At 35.9% G+C, this 17,345-nt stretch overlaps 1 protein-coding gene across 4 annotated transcripts in view; it reads right to left on the bottom strand.

Annotated features, from left to right (window-relative positions):
- Positions 1–601: 601 nt before the first annotated feature.
- The window catches only part of LOC119792217 (zinc finger protein 385B-like), a 107,476-nt gene continuing 90,732 nt past the window's right edge, over positions 602–17,345 (bottom strand). For 3 of the 4 annotated variants that reach the window (XM_038298745.1, XM_038298747.1, XM_038298749.1), the window contains 7 exons: positions 16,623–16,777; positions 13,332–13,439; positions 8,845–9,028; positions 3,230–3,592; positions 2,906–3,108; positions 2,633–2,731; positions 602–2,312 (listed from right to left, as the gene is read on the bottom strand). In XM_038298745.1, coding sequence (XP_038154673.1) covers positions 2,082–2,312; positions 2,633–2,731; positions 2,906–3,108; positions 3,230–3,592; positions 8,845–9,028; positions 13,332–13,439; positions 16,623–16,777 — 1,343 coding nt within the window. In that variant the 3' untranslated portion in view covers positions 602–2,081. The remainder of the gene's footprint in view (positions 2,313–2,632; positions 2,732–2,905; positions 3,109–3,229; positions 3,593–8,844; positions 9,029–13,331; positions 13,440–16,622; positions 16,778–17,345) is intronic. The other variant, XM_038298748.1, reaches the window with a different exon arrangement.

Genomic DNA, 17,345 nt, shown 5'->3' with positions numbered 1-17,345 from the left:
GTAGATATAAGCCAATGAGTAACTATTTTTGTTCTCTTTTATATTTATAAAACAAAATCATCCTTTGTTTTTCATATTTCCATTTATTTTCTCTACACAGCTAGTGTTATTATTGCAGTTTTTAAGGGAGCAAATCTACCCAGTCAGTCCATCTGGCAGTATTGTGAAATAAAACCTCCACATTAAATCATGGAATTTTCTTTCAATCTGACAAGTTAAAATGCCGCCAGAGGGCGCTGTCGATCCAAGCAACCTTATTTTAAAGTGACCTTTTCTGTTCTATACTATTTTTAGAGAACTGAACTAATGTCAGGCATAACATTTGCACTTAATACATTTTTTGTGGTTTGTTATTCAATGTTTTTTAAACTTTAGTTGATTTAAACACAAGTAATTTCAGCTCTGTGTCCTAGATTTTACATGTCATTATAGAATGTAAAAAGATACTAATTATGTTCTGTCAATTTTAAATATTACGGATTTTGTCCTTATTGTTGGGACCATGTAATAAGTAAAAAAAAGAATAAATAAAAATAAGAGAGAAAAAGTAACAAAAGTTAGAATTAAATAAAAGATTTGCTAATAAGGAAAGAGAAGTACAACCGTAAAAAAACAAGACATTTATAGGTTAATGTTGAATACATTAATATTCTTAAAATCACATGATTTACATTATTGCAGTAAATAAACAGGTACACTTCTTGATAATCTTAGCAGGTGACATAAAAAGAAAAACATATTGCTTAGTGAGTCTCAGCAGTCATGTGCTAGATTTAATCTACAATGAAGGTGTATTGATTTTTCCCATTTAACACAACATAAATAACTCTTAAAATGTAGAATTTAAATATCGCTGAACAGGAAATACAGAATCTCCTCATTCATATTGCACAAACAGTATTCAGCTTTTACCTTACAGGAAACTTCATATTTTAAATCCACCTGTTTGACTCACTGTAAACAGCAGAGAAATGTTTTCCTTAAATAATAAAAGTCAGCTGGCACAATAAAAAAGGACCATTGACATGTAAATGTGAATGACATGTGCTCTGGTTTTTCCCATTTTGTAGAGTGGCAAAGAGAAATGGGCCTCTGTGTATTGCTCATGAATGTGTGCAACATATTTCCAAACAATTTTAAATTGGCCCCCAAAATATTTTGGAGGATTCATCACACTCTCATTCATGATCTGATTTTGTTTTTCTAAATCAAACGTCCCAATTTTGATCTTTTATTCCACTTAAAAAAAATACTTCAAATGGGGTAATTCAAAATGTAAACTTTAATGATTATACCAAACTACATATAACTATAACTGTATTTCAAACCATCTCCTTTTATACATCAGACGTATATCTCCATTTGACAGATGCTCATTTATTCAAGTAAGTACGGTGGTTGATTGTCACCCTTCTTTTTTTTCAAAACAAATATTAAGAGACACCGACACAGACAGACCGAAAAAGACACTGTAGATCCATAATCAGTCACAAGAAAGAAAATTAACATCAAATGATATTGAAAAACATTTCAACTTTGTGAAAATACAAAATTCTCTTCAGTGCAAAACTGCAGATTTCTGCTGTCAGTTTTAGATGTTGAGGTTGTTTATATTCCTAACATATTTTACAAAATAATAACACTGCATGGAAACAAAGGTTTAGATTTTCTTATGAAAACTAAAGCTGATATTTTTCCCCCAGAGTACAATTAGAAATCTCTTAAATGAAAGCATGTCTTTAAGCATTTACACTGCTTTATGTATCGGTTTATTGTTTTCAGTGATGAGACTAAAGAGATGTACATAGTTATGGCTTGCAGATAGGTCCAGACCCAGGGAAACATGCACTCAAAAGTCAAGTAAAAGTTAATCTTTTCTCTTTTAAAGCAGACAAACTTCTCTTGCAGCTTCCTGTCCTCCATCAACTGGCCATCATGTTGCTCCCTTTGTGACGGCTGTGCTTCAGTGTCACCCTGAAAGAACTGTATTTTCCACAGTAGGCCACGATCATTTTTTCCACAAGTCTAGTTTTGGCAAAGATGTCAACTCCTCTCTAGCTTCCAGCAGCTTGTGGTAATTGCTAATAAGGAGAGAAGATTATAGGAGCATGTGTTGCCCTTAGAGGTCCTGGAGCAGGCCTGAATAGTGTGGGGTTTATAATGGGACCTGGGAGAATGGCTGTAGGACCGACAGGCAGTCGTAGCGCCAGGGGCCCGGACGTCATGCTGCACAGTGCAGCTGGATTGAAAGGGCCAGTCAGGAGCCCTGCCGGCAGGGCTTTGGACAGCTGCTTGTGCAGGGCCAGTTTAGTCTGAAAGCAAAAACAGGAAAAAAAAAAAACTCAATCTAAGCACTTAGTGCACAGGGAAAGTAGCACATACCATATGTAATGCATTATTTAGATCAGGAATTTTGATCAAGCGGTTACAGAAAACAGTAAATCTTCACCAATCCCCAATAAACTGCAAGTGTGTTAGCACTGTAGCACAGCTAGGTGTAAAATGAAGTTAATAAAATAGCCAATAACCATGGGTTCAAAAGTAATATAATTAAACACAAATAATCCGTGTGTTTGTGTGTGGTGGGGGGGGGGGGGGGGGGGGGGGGGGGGTGTTTGAGGGAAATTCTCACCGCTAAGACGGCATTAGGGTGGAGTTTATTATAAGGGGTGAACTTGGCTTTGACAGGCCTCCCCGCCAAACGCTCCTTGTGTCTCCTGCTATTTGTGTGCTAAAAAAAAAAAGACAAAGCCATCCATTAAAGAACGCATCAACCAGGGAAACAGTCAACAAGTACAAAAATACAATTATGACAAACTGACTTTCTTTTAAGTTTTCATAATTGTGAGTTTTTCATGCAGCTGTAAATATTTGCCATGTCAATCCATGACCTGAATCCATTTACCTGCTTTAGTTGCGTCTCTGAGTTAACTGACACTTGGCACAGTTCACAATGAAATACTTGATTGGTGACACCCACAACCGTTCTGCTTTTGCTCCCCATGCGCTGTTTCATTCGACCCTTTGGTCTCGGAGTTGAGGCCAACTTGACTCTGCGATGCGACTGGCTGTTGTTCTGGCCATCCAGCATCTGTTTGTGCCTAGACCCTGATTCAACCAATTAGAGGGGACTGTGTAATGTCAGAATGGCAGGGCAGTGCAAGTAAGAATTGTTTTAACAGGCAACAGACATTACACTCTAAAGCAGTAAAAATGAAAAAAGAAATACCGCTACAGTGAGACTCTAGCTGGGAGCTGGAGTTGACCGTCACTTTGCATGTTGAACAGTGAAGATGCTTTTTGATGTTTTTGACCTCTTCCACCTCTTTCACCTTTGTGGCCTCCTCCTCTCCTGCTGTGAAGCTTCCCTGAAGATCAGAGTCTGATGGTGAACCAGTGGCATTACTGCTCCCATCTGCATGGGGGTCATCTGAAGGTAGATCAGAAAGCTGGGAGCCGTCTGAAGCTTCAGGGGTCTGGTGAGCAGAGGGGGGTGAGGAGGAGTCTGAGCATGAAGGCATGGGAGATGGAGTGGCTGTTTGCAAGTTTCCCTGGCTTTTTTCAGGATGCTGCTCGGATGAGGTGTTTGGGTCTGTGGACAGATTTGCAAACACAACAGTTTACTTCCAGCTATTGCTTGTTTTTCCACAACACTATCTTTAGATATCTACAGAAGCAGAGAAAATAAAGATCAGCAGCTGATGTTTCTGAGGTATTAAGATGAAGAGAAAGTTGGATTTTATTTTTTAAATGTAAAAGTGATCATTTCCATCCAGAAAAACTTGTTTTTCATAAGGCGACTAGTTAATTATGGTGTAAAACATTTGAGGTACTTGTTTCCATATACTTTAGTTGTCATTTTTTTATTTATACGCTAATAACTAACTCTGATTCCATACAATGTTTTTTATGAAAAATTACAGCATCCAGCTGGTGTAGTATATATATATATTTTTTGTCTTTTAAGCGTTATGTTTGTTCAATTTGTTAGCAAAAATTGCCTTTCTGTGTATATTTACATAAGAAAATCATATGATCAGGTTGATGTCACTGCACATGCGTACAATTTGTCAACAAGAAGAAGAAAGGGACGAGAGTGAGTTTGAAACTCCCAGTTTATTTGAAAAAGGAAAAGTACAAGATGAAGTGTAAAAATGCACAAAAACATTTTAAATATCAAGAGGGATAAAACCTGAGTCGTGTGGGAAAAGATTCGAACCATTGTAGTACTGTAGAGCTGGAGCTAAAGCTCGGGAAGCAGTCTGATGTTGCTGCAAATTTGACATACAACTGAGTACATGTCCTTGCTAATAGTGCTACTGGTGTTAGCATTGTTTTTAAGCCCTATATTCCAAGTCGGTCATTTTTCACAAGGCATTATAGGATGGAAAGGACTTTTTTTTTATTAGATGCCTCAATTACTTTTTGGTAGTTCAGTTGTACTGCCACCAGATGGCGCCACACCTTTTCACGACACTCATCACATCTGGTGCTGCAGTTCTATTTAGGCTAAAAACTATGAATGAAACACTACCAGGACGGACACTTGAAGTATATAACCTTGTTTTATCATGATCACCTGGATTTTTGTCTTTTTGGTGTAAGCAAGTAACGTGACTATGTACCTTTCGTAATTAGTAAAATTAGTAACGTTTAAGCTTTAACTGGATTAAAAAGATTTATTAATAAGCTTATTTTGAAACCCAACCCCAATATTAATTTATGAATCCTTAAAGTAGAAAACAGATCAAACAATAAGTATAATGATTACTTAAATATAAACATTATAAATTAAAATGGAATGTTTCATGAACTAAATTGAGGTGTTTTTTTATTTTTATTTTTTACATTTGTTACAATTCAGTTAAAGTATGCAATCAATGTTTTTATAAGTTAAAAACATTATTGGGGAGTGTTAAAAAAAAAAATCGTTATCCAGGAAATAATTGATAGCTGCACCCTTGATTGAGTGTAACTGAAAGCATGGGTCATTAACATATCTTGGAAATAAATAATGTTTTTTTCTTTTAGAGGCACTTCAATTCCTAGTTTTTGATGTAATGTCTGTGATTGTTAGCAACACCCCCAGTGAGCCTCATTATTGTATTCTGTGTATAGCCAGTTAAAGACAGCTATTTCTGTTTGCAAGGTTTTAAACATTGTATTGCAGGTCCTTCAAATTATGACCTGGATCTAATAAATCTGCAGCGTTCAACAATCAGTGTTTTTTTCCTCCTTTATATTGAGGATACTGAAGGAGATACTGCACAGGCTTCTACAGCTGCCTGTGCCGGGTGACCTGCTCAACACATGCTAGAGAGCACACGAAAAATGATTAATTTAATCTTAGATGTTCCTTCTTTGTGGATGACATCAACTTGCTATTTTAACTCAAGGTTTTTTAGATATTTAAAGTTGGCTAAAACAGATATTCAGGAGAATCCAGAATAGAGATGATGTCTAAATGTTCTCCACCAGCTTTGTTCTGTATTCTATCCTTATGGAAATGTTCGATTGCGCACTATTCCCTATCATCTCCTAAATTTTTCCACCCTTTCGTCTTTTTCATTCAATCGTAATCACTCTTCTTTTGTCAATGTGCCTCTCTGTCATTTGTTGGCTTTCTGCAGAGGCCCCATCCGTCACCATCAATCAACAACCATGGCAACCACTGAGTATAACAAGCTTATTATTATGTGCTTCGAGGGAAATTGATAGGTGCTGCAAAGAAAATGGGAGAGAGGGGATCAATAATGGAAAAGGAATAGCAGAAAGGGAACAGAGAGGAGGATGGTGATATTTTGTTGTCAGGTTGAATGAAAGGCTGAGTGACTGATGGCTAAAAGTAGTGAAATAGTAAATTGCTAAGTTATTACTGGAAAGGCACTCCAGTGTAGCCGCTTAAAGTGTAAGAAACCATTAATTAATTTACATTTTTCATTTCATATCGTATTAGAAGCAATATGAGTATAATAAAAATAAAAATCTTATCATTTAAAACCTGATTTCCTGAGATGCTGAAGCTACAAAGCACTTTTAAACCTTGATTCTTATTGCATGGATTTAAGATAGAGAAATTATCTTAAATTTAGGTCAAGTTTATTTACCAAGAAAAAATTATTTAAAATCTTATTTATTAAACAACAGCAGCTCAAGACAGCAATCAAACATAAGAACATATTGTTTGTCAACAGGGTTGACAGAAGTTAGTAAAGACATCATTGTTGGAGTCTGCATTTTTTTAAAAATTTTGATTTATTTTCTTATTTTTTCCTACTTTCTTTGATTCTGTTTTATTTTCCTACATTTTAATCATGTAAAGCACTTTGCACTGTCTTTGTACTGAATTGTGCTATACAAATAAATTTGCCTTGCCTTGCCTTTCACATAGCATATCAAGGGTCACTTTATTGAAAGCAAATGTAAATGCATTTTGCGACATGTTCCACATTGTAATCAGATTCTGATTCTATTCAAGCAGGGCAGAATAACTGAATGCTTTTTTTTATTTTAATACTTCGGAAGAGTGAACAGGAACAGGTTTTTAGAGCAAGCACATAAAAAAAATGTTAGAAAGGAAAGAAGTGGGCCAACTACTGAACTCACATTTACATTATTGATTGCATCTACGTAACTAATAATTCTTACTGTAAAAAAAAAAAAAGTATTAACAAAGGTAATACTACATTTTTTTTTCAATTATAATATGTTTTTTCAGATTTTTACTTCTTGATTACCTGAAATAATGATGCCATTAGGCAGTTTTCCAACTAAAAGACCATTAGTATCTTGTGTGAGTATATTGCCCTTCAAAATACCTGCACAGCTGAATTAACCCCCCCCCCCTGATCTAAATAGATTGTTCAAGATAAAGTTGAAATAATTTTGGCAATGGCAATAATTTTGCCATTGCTCAAAAGGTTTTTTAAAAGTCCTAATGTGGAATTCAAACCTGGAGAGGCTCACATGGAGACAAGGAGACAACAAGAGAATTTATTGGATTGAATGGATATAAGCAGACGACATAGAGCTGAGCATTGCTCATGATGATAGTATGTATGGAGGGTGACTAATGCCACAATACAATAAACTAATAATCATGAAATAATGACCTAAATGTGTGAGTAATTATTTAAAATGGGAAATAAATGCAGAGTTTATTTAATGATATGGGCTTAAACCAAATATAGTGATTTTGTTTTATGAATATGATAATTCTATGATTTAATGCATTATATCGTATTACTGACATGAAGCACATAATTAATTAATTTATGTCATGGAGTCATGGAGCGGGAACTAGAGCCACTTTCACAGAAAACCTGATGTCTCATTGGCTGCTTCTCACCAAATAAGATTAGACAACTGACTGGTATATTTTACTTTAAAGTCAATAATTTTACAGACACATGCAGAAATAACTCCCGAAAAGCCTTGCAATTTATTTACAACACATTAGGTGAGCAACTCCAGCCTTTATATCCCTAGTTTGGTCTGAAATATATCTAACGAGTTTACGAAAGAGCTGGCTGTGGTCTAGCATGGTGGGAGCTGCCAGAGACTTCAGTAGAATCAAAGTTTCAACCCTTTTTATTTATATCTTTTCTATTGAACATACTGACGTTAGAATAAAAGAAAACAAGGAAGAAGTTGTCTTATCTTGCTCGGTGAGAAGCAACCAATCAGATGTCAGGGTTTCTATGGAGACGGCCCTAGTCCCGCCTCATTGACATTGATGGATGTGTGGCAGTTTAAATTAATTCAAGGTGTGCTTCAGCACAGTAACATTAAATAATTGCTTAAATAATCAAATAACTGTATTCACTTCTTAAAATAAAACCAATGTATAACTGGGGCTTATTTAATGAATTATATGTTTATTAAATATATTCTATATTTTTTCCAACTATAACAAAGGAATTACACATTTAAACAATTATTTCATAGGTTACTTATTTATATTCATCGCCCTCCTGCTCATATGCATGATGATGAAAATGGCAGGGGCCTGGGCACTGGTGGTAGACTGAAAGATGAAGGAAGAGGGGAGCTGGAACGAGTAGGAGGTACACCAGGCTGAAGAAGGGGGTGAAGGTGGGTTGCAGCTGGTTGGATGCAGGAACTTGACCCTAATGAAGCGGCCTTGGATTCTATTGAGGAGGCTTGGAAGGCAGGAGAAGACTGGAAAAGTGGCTTCGGATGAAGTGGCATTCTGGATTTGCAGGTAACACTCGGCAACATCTTCCAGATCTAAAGCACCTCTAGGCTTCGCTTGTCCCTCATTAATAAATACACTCATGTATATTGTATAGTTGGGTCAGTAGTCATCTCCAATCAAATGACAGACAATGTTTGTGACAACTGAAGATTTATTCAGCCAGTGGCTGTATGTTTTAGGTTTTTAATGTGAAGTTCTTCAAAACAAAGGCATAAAGGATTAATGAAATTAAAGTTTTTCTTTTTAACACATCTCTATCAGGGGTGATCATAGACGCACCTGACACTGTTTGTCAGGTTTCTATGATGGTAACATTAAACTACATTTTGTGATTTCTTTGTGAGAAAGTGATGACTTTCAACTCCAGTCACAACCAAAGAGTGCAACACATCATCCTTCCTAAGATTGCATCTCTTCTTAACGCCTCTGGTTCTGCAGAATGTCTTCGCTTGATGGCTGTAATTATCTATCTGACAGAACCAGAGATAGCAGGACAGGTAATGGCTTGTAATTAACCAGCTGAGTGGCAGCTTCCAAAGCCGCACTGCTCATTCTCTTCAATTACAGCTAATTACCCAGAGGGTGGTGAAGGGGGATGCTTTTTAAAATAAGCGAAAAACTTATACCTGTTTTTTCTTTCAGCTGAGCATCAATCGGCACAGTTTCTTCCTCCTTCTGCCCGTTCTCTGTGTTTCTGTCTTTTTCTCCAGACAGCTGGCTGTGTCCGTTCTTCTGTCGATTCTTCTGGGTCTCGATTGCCTTAAGCTTTCTAGCATGCTTGTGACCTTTGTAGTGGGCCTCTGCCTGGGTCTAGCCATCGCAAAACCCCACACACATGCACACAAGGTGTGAACAAAAGGGCAGAAGAAGAAATCAGGATTAATCATGGAAAAACATATTCAAAAGGAAGCTGGTAAGTTAGCTTATTACATCAATACATTTGTGGAGAAAATATGCATTTGAAGTCACACCATCAGTTGGACAAAAATCATTCATGTTGCAGAAATGAACTTTAAAAACAACTGTTGCACTCCCCTCTGAGCATATATGCTCAAGTTTCCTCTGATTTATACTGACAGAAAGGGGCCTGTCTGGTTTGATGTAGCATAACATGACCTTAACATTATCCTCTTATACAATTATTACATTTCAGGCATATCCTGAATCCTAAAAATGGTGACATGTCACTGCAGAAACATTTTTTAAGACACCAGAACAGATTTCTGGGGAAGTTTAAAAACATATTTATTCTTGTTTTCGTTGTTTCAGCAAACAGGGCTAAATAAGAGCAGTACCTTATCCAAGAAAACCCACTGGGAAAGAGATGGATCTTTCTGGATGAATCCTGATTTAGTTTTATACAAGTGTGCAAGATATTTCCAACTGGCTAAATAGTATTACCATCTTGGTAACTGATATTACTGTTTTCAAACATTTATAACCCAGCCTCTCTGATTTTTAATTCAAAAATATCAACAAATTTAGCTAAATTTGTGGAAATTTGATTTTAATGAATAAAGGATACTTGGACTTAAAAAGTAATGCTCCTTTCAGGGGATTTTGAAAAAAAGTTCTAGCCGATCTTAAAGCATTTGTTTCATGACGTAAATCAACCTTTTCTTCTTGTTCAAAACAAGAGAAACACGGAAGTTTGCACTGTTTAAATTAATTCAATCTATAACAGCTATCCTTTACCATGGAGATTTAATCTTCTTGCAAAAAAAAAATGGCTATCATTTTTGCAACTTAATTGTCAAGACACAAGACCCATAATTCAGGATGAGAGACAGTGGGATATTTTAAAGTGCTTATTTAAACAAAGCAGAAGTGGGCTGCAGCGGCTGCGGCAGAGGTGGGGCACCGCCTATCACTGGAACCTCTGGTTTGACAGTTCAGTCCACCTCCATAGAACGTGGTAGGATCCAGCCCGAGGGCTGCCAATTAGATGTAGCATGCGCCGCCCAGAGTGTCCCCGATGCTGCAGTCCCGAAGAGCAAGCATGAATCGGAGCAAACAGATCACAACAGGAAGACTCAGAGGTCCAGAAGTCCGAAGCCCAGTCAGGGATACCGATCAGAACAGGAACATGCTGGTTCAGGGGTCCAGAAGTCCACAAAGAGTTCAGGCAGAACGTTCAGATGGGAACAGGCAAGCACAGTGGTAGAGAGGCAGAACAGGGCAGGATATCAGGAACACTACGAAAAGCAAAAACTGCTCTCTCCACTGAGCCAAGATAGGAACAGGGCACGCTCAGTGGATAAGAAGCAGAACACGATCAGGAAATAAGGAACACTACGACACACTAAAAAATCTCACTCACCACCGGTCTCCAAGAAAGATCGTTGGTACAAATTAAAAGCTATGGTGGCACAGTTAAAACAAACAAAGTCAGAATGGACAATACTTATCTTTAAAAGAATAACCCATTTAGGTTGTATTTCCCTGTTTCTAACTCAGTTCTTCTACTATGCCACGATGTGTATCCCCATATAGCGACTGTTAAGCTTAAATTGTTTGAGAAAAATCTTTTTGCACATTTTAATTTACATGCAAAGAAGACACCTCTAAACACTCAGCCGTTGATGCTGCTGTTTTCGTTTTAGAGAGAAACTCATAAACCTTTAGAATTTTTTTTGCAATTTTTTTTTCTTTAGTTTACTGAATTATTAGAGATAAAGAAAATATATAGCAACTTGATTACCTTTGGATATACAGGCCTTTCTACAGACCTTACAAACATAAAAAATAATGATAAAAACATTTCCATCAATATTCAGGAGCAAACTGAAAAACTACTTTCATTTCTCAGATAAAGACCCAAACCCACGTCCTAAATAAACAGATTGACCATGCATTAAGGTTTTACTCTTGGCAGTGTTGCAACGTAATTATTCTTGCACAAATTATCCACAAAGGCCAGGAATGCACTGTTCAACCACCAACTGCACATTCAGAACCAAACGTGTTCAGAGCTGATGTTTCTTTTTTTTTTTGAGTGTGAGCTTAGAGCAGTTGAACAGATGTTTCCAGCTTATCACTTTCATGATACTTGGATGGCTGCAGAAGCATGAAGGGCATCGTCGAGGGTCAAAGAAAGATGTTGGAGAACTGAAGCAGAGAAAATTATACACAAGACCTCTGGCAATGATGAATGTCAGTGCACATTAAACATTTTTGAGTCAGAGATATCGCTTTCTCTGTCTCTGTCTCCATCTCCATACGATCATATGATCTGACATGCTAGTGTACTACAGTAGGAATGAGATGTCTCAAACTGAGCTTACGTTCATTTGAATTCGGAAAAGCAATACATACCCAGCCATCACAGTGTCTCAAGACAAGATGTCTGAATAAGAAGAATGAAGACATCTAAAGACTTTTATGCAGATTAAGATGTCTTAGGACATTTTAAGAGAAAAATCTGAAGGCATGCACCCATGTTTTAAGGTATACAAGACTATGAGTGCTTTTTTTTTTATCTTAAGAGATTTGAATCTTAAAATAGCTTAAGACAGTTTTTGTAGCAAGCTGTCTTGTTTTATGATCAAAATAATGTTCCAAGTAAGATTTTTCTCATCAACTGCAACCCCTAAGAACTTAATTTCTACGTAGCTCTGAGGTATAACACCACTTTACTTTAAAACCTCTTTGTTCTAACTGTGTCCTTGTGTATATCAGGTCACACAAACACAAAAGTGGTGTTTCAGGTTCAGCTGGAAAGAGTCTTATTAGAAGAAATAAAGAACCCTCTTTGCATCTACTCTGTTGTTTCTAATACAAATGGCTGCAGGCTGTGGTGTGATCTTTCTAGTCAAAAATAATTTGAGAGAACAAATGTTAATTAATGTCAGGAGTGTCCAACTTAATTACAAATTAGGCTGACAATCTAAAAGATGATTTCAGGAAAAAGTGAGATTTAGACAGAAGAGATTTATTAGATTTATTAAATCGTCCTATTAGTTTCATCAAAAAATCAGGAAATGCATTCAGAATTTAAGGTTTCTTTCGTTAAGCACATTAAAAAAGTGTAATCTGTTTTTTTCTGGCTGTAGAAAAAGGGCCTCTTCCTCTCCAAGTGGTCTGTTACACAGGGGATAGTGACACTCCCTTGCCAACTTAAGCCAGCATATTTTACTTTAGTTCTGCATTAGATATGTATATCCTAAACAAAATTACAATTTAAAGAGACAGACAATATAAATGGCAATAAAACAGCCTAGAAAATGTCTAAGGAGATTAAATGTGAGCTTAAACTCAAGTAACATCAGTCGCATCATCTGTTGTTTGAGCAGGTGTGGATTTAATGGGAAATTACCGAGGATGGAGACCGTTTTGTCAGCTCTATGTTCACAGATGGAAAAATTGAGCATATCAAGAAAAGAACACTGTTACAGTGAAACATGGAGGAGGCTGCTTTGCTTCAAGGGATGCTATCAAGGGATTCTTGAGAGAAGTTGTGCCGCCCAGGGTCAAAAAGTTTGGTCTCAGTCACAGGTCATGGGTCTTCAACAGGATATTGACCCAAAACACACAGCAAGAAGACCCAAGATTAAGAGGAAAAAATTGGACTACTCTAAAGTGGCCCTGGCCTAAATCCTATAGTGTGTCTTTGGAAGGAGCTGAAACGCATTCCTGTCTGAGAACATTATAATGCCTTCACCAATCAGTTGAACACATGTGTTCACCCTTACTGTTGAACACATGAGGAAGAGACAGGCTGTACCGAACAGAAAACTGTCAAAATCTGTGCCTGTCCACAATAGTAGAAGGTATCAGAAGAAAACAGGTAGTCTACTTTGCAGTGCATGAGGTTGATAATAAGATAAGAATTAGTAGTAAGAAAAAAAAAAAAATCATATCATTAGCCATACCATTACTTGGATTATTGTGCACATGACCTGTAAAAGTAAAGATTAATCAAAACTGAGTCTTAAAAGATTGTTGAATCTGCATAAAAAAAAAAAATTAGAGCAAATAAGATGGCAAAATTAAGTCATTAAGTCATTTAATTTAAGTCATTAAATTATTTAAACCATCAATTTTAACAAAATGCACAACACAAGGGTTAATGATTACCCTAAAAAAAAAAACTTTATGGTCTATTTTGACTCACAGTTGAGTTGAAGCGCAGGTGGCAGATATTGCATGAAATGATGGGCTTCCTCTTGGTCTGAGACATCCCAAAAGTGTGGTTGATCACCGCTTTCTGCACTGGATCCATCTACAAAAAATAAAATAAATAAAAATAAAGCATAAAAGGTCATGCAACTACAGGTGCTTGGTTCCAGGTACTTAAAGATTCACCTCCATCCAGAAAGCCCACATTCTTATCTTAAGGTAATACATGTCAGATTAAATAATACTACTTATACTTCAGCGATAGTATCTAGGTGTTACTCTATTGTATGTCTCGTATCATGTCCGTTGGTTGTGCTGTTCTTTTTACATCTCTTTGCAGGTGATGAAGCAGACTGAGAAGGTTTTATCATTATCTCCCTTTTATCTCCTCTTTTCTCCTTTTTTTCTGTTTTTCTTCTTTCTTGTTCTACTGACATTGCAGTGTCAATATAATCTGTAAAACTCCCTGCATAATTATAATAAAGCAATTTATATGCATATAACAAGCGGAACAATATAGCAATAGCCCTACTGCTCCACTTGTGAAAGTAAAATCTGTTGAAAAATATTCTTATTGCCACATTGCCAGACAGGACACTGTTAAAAAATTAAAAAATAAAGAATAAAAAACAAAGGGTCATGGGTATTTTATATTGACATACACACAAAATAATTGTCTAAAAAAACAACAAAATGCTGTGTATTGCTAAAGATGTTCTAAAAAACCCCAAATACGATTCTCTTCAGATGGTTCAGCACATCTGTTAAAATAATAATAATGAATACTATAAGAAGTAGTATAGAAAATATTACACTTCAAACTTTTACAGTCAGTCTTTGTATAAATTAATTATGATCTCTTTTCTCCAGAGGTTTTTAGATTTTGGTCTTTGGACTAAGATAGCCATGGAAATCAGACCAAATGTTTTCAATCACTATTTCAATAATCACAAAAATGAACACACGTTCAGATATTTATTTAAAATATTTCAAAGAATTCATAATGCCATACACTCAAGGAAAGTTAAAAGGAACAATTAAAAAATATACAGCCCCATATATCCATCTACCAGTTTTGTGATAAAGGTTATTTTTTTGAAATTATTCTAATTATTATTCTAATATCATAATTTTAATCCCATGAGTTCACATTTTTCCCTTTAACTTTATTTAAGATTTTTTTTTTTACACATCTATTACAGGCACCAGGAGCCAGTTTAAACTGTTGAGGTTTCTTAAAATAGCATGAAAAAGCCAATGCTATGCTAGTATTACTTAGAAAAACAAAACATGCAACCAACCAAGAAGTCTAGGTCAAAATCTAAAATATTAAACCTCCTTTTTTGCATTTCACCTAACAAGTCAGGTTAATTGGTACAATGGAACCCCCATTTTCCCCTCTCTTCCTCATATCTGTCATAAGAAGGGGAGTAATAGAAATGTAATATCTGCCCTGCTCCTATTATTTTCCAGACCAACACTAATTTCTAGATTTTTGATTCTTTATACATTGATGAAGCATGGAAATTAAGTTGCATTGTTTTTGACTGAATCCACAGGCCTCCCAAAGAGGTATAAAGTATTTGGTTTCAACATGTCTTAGTACTAAATTGATATTTATGAAATACATATGAAAACTAAGCATGTGTGTTTAGTTAAAAATCTTGAAACCTAAATTCACTCTATTTAAATTGCCTGTTTGGATCAAATCCATCTTTATCTTTTAAATTCTTCTAAACCAGCTGTTCCATTCAAATGTATATTTTTAGCTTTAGCTTTCACACAGCGATAATCTCCCTTCCTCCCACATGCTTGATACCTTCAACAGGACATTCTCCGCTTTTTCTCCTTAAGTGATGACTCAGACAGAAGCCATTCCATTTATTTAGTATAAATAAACAGACATGCTTAAGGGATTGCTTGAATTAATATACAGAAACTTTTTTTTACATCATGTAGACACAATATTAAAGAACTGTTCAGTTACGTAAAATGACACAAAACAATTTAACAATTGGGATGAGATTACATTAAACTATTGCTCAGGCTACTGTGATATTTCTGCCTGCTTGGGGTGGTGGGAAATACGTTTAAATACCGTAGCAATAGCTGCAGACTATATTGTATCTAAATTATTAACCCAGTATAAATGCATATGATAAAAACACAAGAGACTGTGGACTTGTATGGAGCCCCAAAGGGACTGTGAAGGAAAAAAGCAAATTTTCAGGTGCTCACTTCACACTTAAATAAACCTTAAGAGGAAATAGACCTCAGGACCTCATACTTGTTTTATACAACTTTCTAAAATATAATGTTCATGTCAGGCAAGCAAACTGATGCGCAGAAAATGTTTTTTTTGGTTTTCATTTTTTCTCTTCAATTGCCGTTTAAGGGCTCTGTAACTTGACCAGTAGAATGCAAAGAATTTTATCCTATAAACATATATGAAAAATCTGAACAATATTAGTTAAAAAAACAAATGTTAAAAGATATCAGCCTGTTTCTAAAATCATAGGCATGCTAATAGAAACCCTCCACCTCTGTCAGCTTCTGTGTAAAGTTCTGTATCCCGTTGGTTAATAATAAATGTTTGAGTTGTTCTCATACTTAATGTTGTTGTTCTCTGTTTGAGTAACAACACTTGATTAAACCTCTTCTAACATTTCACAATATAAAATAGGTGAGAAAGGTATGTATGAATTGTGCTGATATTGTATCGGTCAATTCTCAACCCTGCAACATCGCCATCGTATAGTAAATGAAAAAGTTGCGTCTGAAAACCCCTAATTTAATAATTTTTATCTGGTTAATGCTAATTTTTGCATGTAATTAAATAATGCAATAATTCAACATTTAAAATTGTGACATAACTATCATGTTTTTAACAATTTCAGAATTTTCCTTACAATTATTAACATTATTATTTTCTTTGTTATGCTTAAATACTATTTTTAAATAACCTTCATCAAAGTGTTACATCATAAAATTCTAATAATCAGCTAACAGTTTCAAAAACCTGAAAGATCATCCAAATAGATCAATAATGCCAAAGAGAATTTTTCCCTAAACTTAAAATCACAATAAAATGGAAAGAACAAATCCTTTCAAAAATACAGTTATTGGCTTTATAACAACATAAGAGGTCTGAAGACGTGACCAACCACATTTAAAACACATGTGTAAACACGTGATTGTATTAGTATTCAACCATTGAATTTAAAATAAAGAAAACCAATCTTTAAATAATGTGTACTGTGTGAATGTTGTAGTCATGGCATCTTACAGTGTTGAAGTTTGGGAAGAGGCTGAGAGGTGAGGAGCTGCTGACCCTGAGTGGTAGGAAGTGTTCCAGTTGGGCATGGGTCTGACGCTGAACGGGTCGACCTGGGAGGGGCAGGGAACTGAGGAGTGGGTGGATCTGGTTCTGGGACAGTGCACCTGTAAGCAGACACACACATTTTGGTCTTTTACACAAAAACTGTACATGTACTTTTGATTGCACACACTGTGCCGAGGCCTGATTTTAGCAGCCGAATGAGAACAGGACCCTGGGAGTGGATGATTCACTAAGTAAAGCCTTAATGACTTCACTAATAGCAGGGGATAAATTAGAGGCTTTGTGTGGCCTTTTCCTGCTGCACAAGTCCATTGTTTATCTTGAAAAATGCCTCTGGCCTTTAAGCTGCAACCAGAGTATTTATAATTGCGTTTTTCTTTCTTCTGATTCTGGAACAGGATGAGAAAAGATCCATATGTTCTATTTTCAGGTTATTTTCATCCACTTCTGGTGTCTCCATATTTTCAGTGAGTCAGACATATTTCATTTTTTGAACTGGTGTAAATCTGTAGTTCTTTCTCTGTTTTGAAGTGGGACAAATATTAAACAAGGGTCTAGCTGCAGCCCATCTGGAGAACCTCCACATTAACTTATGGAACCATTAATTGAAATAATAAAAAATGATAATAAAAAAACAAAGGAAGCCCTATCCTACGGAAGAGGATTAGG

The sequence above is a fragment of the Cyprinodon tularosa genome, unplaced genomic scaffold (genome assembly GCF_016077235.1).
Source record: "Cyprinodon tularosa strain WSP-4 unplaced genomic scaffold, ASM1607723v1 ctg413, whole genome shotgun sequence".
NCBI lineage: Eukaryota > Metazoa > Chordata > Actinopteri > Cyprinodontiformes > Cyprinodontidae > Cyprinodon > Cyprinodon tularosa.
This window is presented reverse-complemented; position numbering and strand designations above follow the sequence as displayed.